This window comes from Zophobas morio, unplaced genomic scaffold (assembly GCF_036711695.1).
Source record: "Zophobas morio isolate AGI-343-1 ecotype UQ-CSIRO unplaced genomic scaffold, CSIRO_AGI_Zmor_V1 ptg000031l, whole genome shotgun sequence".
Taxonomy (NCBI): Eukaryota; Metazoa; Arthropoda; class Insecta; order Coleoptera; family Tenebrionidae; genus Zophobas; species Zophobas morio.
The window spans coordinates 5,572,466-5,577,655 of record NW_026972136.1 but is presented as its reverse complement, the minus strand read 5'-3'; the positions used below and the strand labels follow the sequence as shown (position 1 = coordinate 5,577,655).

Genomic DNA, 5,190 nt, shown 5'->3' with positions numbered 1-5,190 from the left:
TTCAAAAGAAAACAATGATAGGAGGGGTGGATGGGCGGAGCCAAGATTAACTTTTTCCTACAGAGACTTTTATAAGCAAGTAATAGCCCCACCCACCCGCCCCTTTCTCCTTTATTCTAGTAACAACTCTTTATATTGGTCTGTTTTATCTTAGCAATATCTAACCCCGCCCACCCGCCCTACATTTTCTTAGAGGATATGTCTCTGCCAAAATTAGTCTCATCTTAGCAAGTACTAGCCCCGCCCACCCGCCCTCTGTTTTCTTAGAAGATATATCTTTGCCTAAATTAGTCTCATCTTAGCAAGAACTAGCTTCTCCGACCAGTCCTTCATTTTCTTAGAGAGTATGTCATTTGCGAAAATCAGTTATATCTTAGGAGGTTCTAGCCCCGCCCACCCGTGTTCTTTCTATTGTAAAGATTTTATTCTTTTCAGTCCACGTTTCATCCGTACCAGATAAAATAAATCCCTGAAATGAAGGTGGGGTGGATGGGCGGGGTTAATCATATGAACTTTGGTAGAGTGGCAATGGGAAAATCACGAATCGTTTTTGTTATACTAATTGCTATTAAATTTGTTCTTATTTCAAAAGAAATAAATGATAGGAGCGGTGGGTGGGCGTAGCGAAGGTTAACATTTTCCTACAGAGACATTTATAAGCAAGCAATAGCCCCACCCACCCGCCCCTTTCTCCTTCATTCTAGTAACAACTCTTTATATTGGTCTGTTTTATCTTAACAATCTCTAACCCCGCCCACCCGCCCTACATTTCCTTAGAGGATATGTCTCTGCCAAAATTAGTCTCATCTTAGCAAGTACTAGCCCCGCCGACCCGCCCTCTGTTTTCTTAGAGGATATGTCTCTGCCTAAATTAGTCTCATCTTAGCAAGAACTAGCTCCTCCCACCCGCCCTTTATTTTCTTAGAGAGTATGTCATCTGCGAAAATCAGTTTTATTTTAGGAGGTTCTAGCCCCTCCCACCCGTGTTTTTTCTATTGTAACGATTTCATTCTTTTCAGTCCACGTTTCATCCGTACCAGATAAAATAAATCCCTGAAATGGAGGCGGGGTGAATGGGCGGGATCAATCATATGAACTTTGGCAAAGTGGTAATGGGAAAATCACGAATCGTTTTTGTTATACTAATTGCTATTAAATTTGTTCTTATTTCAAAAGAAAAAAATGATAGGAGAGGTGGGTGGGCGGAGCCATGATTAACTTTTTACTACAGAGACTTTTATAAGCAAGCAATAGCCCCTCCCACCCTTCCCTTTCTGCTTCTTTCTAGTAACAACTCTTTATATTGCGCTGTCTTATCTCAGCAATCTCTAACCCCGCCCACCCGCCCTCTATTTTCTTAGAGGATATGTCTCTGCCTAAATTAGTCTCATCGTAGCAATTACTAGCCCCGCCCAAGTACCAGTACTAGTACTAGTACCTACTTGCTACGATGACACTAATGAAACAATTTTCTTAGACAGTATGTCATTTGCGAAAATCAATTTTATCTTAGGAGGTTTTAGCCCCGCCCAGCCGCGTTCTTCTCATTGTAACAATTTTATTCTGTTCAGTATAAGATTTGTTCTTATTTCAGAAGAAAAAAATGAGAGCAATTCAGTACTAATAATAAAAGTACTGTATTACCATTTAATTTAATTTAATTTAATTTAATCAATAAAATAAATTGCCCCGTTTAGTTAATAATATCGTGCTTCAAAATGTATCTAATCATCTCCAATAACAATTAATTATTCACCATTTATAACATAAGATACTTCTATATCTGTGGTTTATGAATCTGTCTTGAATTCGATCACAATTAATGGAAGCATTTTATGGAGTACTTAAAAAATGATAGTGGTAGAGTGTGAAGAAGTAGTTTTTACCAGAATGTTAATTGTAATAGATTTTTGTAATGAGATTTTTTTTGACAATTAGTAGAACTTGTTAAGTTAAAATTTTGGTTGTTATAAATTTCACATGAAAAGGTACAGCTCTTATATAATGGTGGACAAAATTTGTTCACAGATCGCATTATTAACTACGACTATTATTTTTGGTAATATTGTCCATCATTTTAAAGAAAAAAATATTGCCACGAAAAAAAAAAGGAAAAAAAGCTTCCAAATTCTAACTTTTTATTAAGAGTAAATGGAAAACAGTGCTACAATAATATATATGAAATGTGATAACAACATACTTAATTCTGTCTACTTACAGTAACAAGCGAAACTTTATTTAATTTTTATAATTTGACAATCTTCAATTTTTAATAAGAATACAGATTATTATTATATTTACTTCAACAGTTCAAACGTTTATTAAATAATAATTTATCATTCGATGACAACAAGAATTTATGTATTGACTTGATTCAAAACGGCAAAATAGGACCATGCAGTGCGAAGAATCTACAAAATTTGGCTCATTATTTTAATTGTTTACTTAAACTAAAAATTTACCGTTTTAAAGGTCTCAAGTGACAGAAAAAATAAATTCAAAGCTGAAAGTCGGATGCTCCTTTGAGTCCTCATAGTAAAGAAAACTATTTTTCTATGGACTTTCGTTGAATCAACCCAGTCGGCTTGAAAAACGGAGTAGGGGATATTGCTACTCTAGGAAATAAAAAAACAAAAATTTTATTATGATTATTATATTTTAGGTTTCGATATTTACCTTAATTTCCACTTCGTTTCCAAACCAACAGTAGAGAAAAATTTCTATGATTACCGCATTGCTATAAACAATAAAAGAGAAGAATTCACTGGTGAAAGCGGCAACCTGATAAAAAAATAAATAAATAAAAGTACTAAAATTAAATTTTGTCACAACTTACCCGAGTCAGTAAAAACATACTAAATCCCAAAGACACCGCACTCGTAAAAAATTGAAATAGCAAAATCCAGGTATAAAAGTCGTTGCCTTTTTTACAAAACCTAGAAAATAAAAACCTCAACTTTAAAATATTCAACCATTTTGTGTAACACACTCTAAAATTGCCTTATGGTGTTCCACGCAGTACTCAAAATTTTCTTCCATATTACCTGTGTTTAAATTTCTCAAATTATCGCACAAAATATCACACTGAGCACCAATAATCATGTTCAAAGCAGCAATTAACGAGTCTATATTGGCATTAAACATCACAATAAACCAAATACAGACCACTTGGTACAAGTACGTAAGCTCATAATTAGGCGAAACCGTAGTCGGAAAAGGATACCACGCCAAAAACGGCAATCTGTAGTCTGCTTTATCCAGAATTGGGTAAGTTGACCAGAACAAAGCACAATTTCCTCCCATAAAATTCAGCGCAATGCAGATAATTTTCCAGACTTTGATTCCGGGTTGTATTAAATTTATCTGTTGTTGGTTTTTGGGTAAAAACATTTCGCTTCTCAGAGTCACAAAAAGTCCTTTGAGTGTGTCCATGTTTTGGATAAGTGAGTACGCCTTCAACACAGACCCAATGCAGGATAATGTTACGAAAATCGTAGCTGTGAAAGATTCAAAGTCGTCCAAAATAAAAATTATGTTGACTGTTTGGAAAAAGTTGTGACCGCAGACAAAGACGATTAGAATTGTTGCTGAATAAAAAGTGTAGATGTTTTTTTTGTAGGTTTCGTCTCCTTGTGGCCAGAGGCCTATTATTTTTAGGGTTAGAATGTTTAAATTGACGGCAGATTGCCATTCGAAACGATTCATCGTCTTGTTGTGTGTGCTGTGTGAGAAAGTCAAAGTATCACTAAATAACAAAATTTTTACTACGTATGTTTTAAAAGGGAATGAACTTTATTTTTAAATTTGTAATCACCAATGAGAGGATAACTATTAATAAGGAATTCTTAATTACAGAAGTCAAGGTAGTTATTAGTGGTTATTAATTATTTTGTTCGTCTTGGGCCTACAATTAGTATATTTTTTATTCATTTATTTTGGTGTAATTGTTTTACATGCCACGGCAATTATTTCTCGTCTCGAAATTTGTTAGAAATTTATTCTGTTTTTATGTCTTGACGGATAAAAATTGCTCTGGCGGTTCACGCTAATAAAATATTAACTATTTTGTTAAAAATAATAATTCAGTTAGTGTCCTCAGATGTACAAAATTTAATATTTTTAGGAAAAAAATGTTTACTTTTTTAGCGAAACTGTGACAAGCATAAGAGAGAATTTAGACACATTATTAAATAGGAATAATTAAAATGTACTGGATTGTATACCCGAGATACAAATGCGAACTATGTAATGTGAGTATGCGTGATTTTATTGAATTAAATTTTGGAAGTCGTACTTAATTTTGAAGTATTTGAAACATCTTAGAATGAAATTTCAATATATTATGTAGCAATTTTTACTTCCCCAGCGTAAGCCACTTTTCATGACCCCTATAGAACTAAAAAATAGGTTCCCTATTTCTGTCTGTCAGTCTGTCTGTTTGTCTGTCTGTCAATCTGTCTGACGGCCTGTCCGTCTGTCTGCCGTCCCGGATTTTTATTAGTCAGATAATCTCCGAAAGTAATGGGCCGATTGTTGTCAAACAACAACATTTTGCAATTTAATTTGGAATCTGCAAGACTGAATTCTTTGAAATCTTGCAGTTGTTTTGTTATGATAAATCCTATCTTAATTGTGCCGTATCGATACTTGTGATTTATCATTGCATTAATATTTTTTCGATTTTTATTTTACTGATTAAAACGTTTTGAAGATATTGTTAGGATGGTAAACTTTTAATCAAAATATATCTCTTTATCTCCCCCAAAAAATTGATGATGTCGTCATAATTTTGCGGAAGAAATACTATCCAAATTGTGATGAGTATATTCACATGAATAGATGAATTTATTCCCAGAACTTGGGGGGGGGGCGTATAATACGTTATTATTAGTATTACTGCAGCAACCCAAGTTGAAATACGTGTTCTTGCAAAACTGATGATTTACGTGTTCACAAAATTTTGTAAAGTAAAAACTCATTTGAAACATACGCGTAGCATGCTTCTTTACATTTACTTTAGCATTACATATTTACATATGTTTATTTCCACTTAGGGGTTCTCAAGAAATAAAATTCGGAAAATCAAATTTTATAATTTTTCGAAAATGCTGGACATGATTGTTTCATTGTACTTCAAGAGCGAGGGAAGCTCTGAGGAAACAACTTTCGACCAATTTTTGTATTTAAGAA

The 5,190-nt window shown here is 33.8% G+C and overlaps 1 protein-coding gene across 1 annotated transcript; it reads right to left on the bottom strand.

Annotated features, from left to right (window-relative positions):
- Window positions 1-2,357: 2,357 nt before the first annotated feature.
- On the bottom strand, window positions 2,358-3,705 carry LOC135139624 (odorant receptor 46a-like). Its single transcript, XM_064069924.1, has 5 exons — window positions 2,990-3,705; window positions 2,837-2,936; window positions 2,677-2,781; window positions 2,463-2,615; window positions 2,358-2,411 (listed from the first exon to the last, which is right to left on the bottom strand). Exons 1-5 carry the CDS (start codon window positions 3,703-3,705, stop codon window positions 2,358-2,360), a joined length of 1,128 nt encoding a protein of 375 aa, XP_063925994.1.
- Window positions 3,706-5,190: the final 1,485 nt, after the last annotated feature.

Excerpts from the sequence above, each read along its gene's own strand:
- LOC135139624 (XM_064069924.1), bottom strand. The coding sequence starts at position 3,705 with ATGAATCGTTTCGAATGGCAATCTGCCGTCAATTTAAACATTCTAACC. Across the intron at positions 2,782-2,836 it reads GTATGTTTTTACTGACTCGG|GTTGCCGCTTTCACCAGTGA; the intron begins GTAAGTTGTGAC and ends TTTTTTTATCAG. Across the intron at positions 2,412-2,462 it reads CACTTGAGACCTTTAAAACG|ATTCTTCGCACTGCATGGTC; the intron begins GTAAATTTTTAG and ends CAAATTTTGTAG.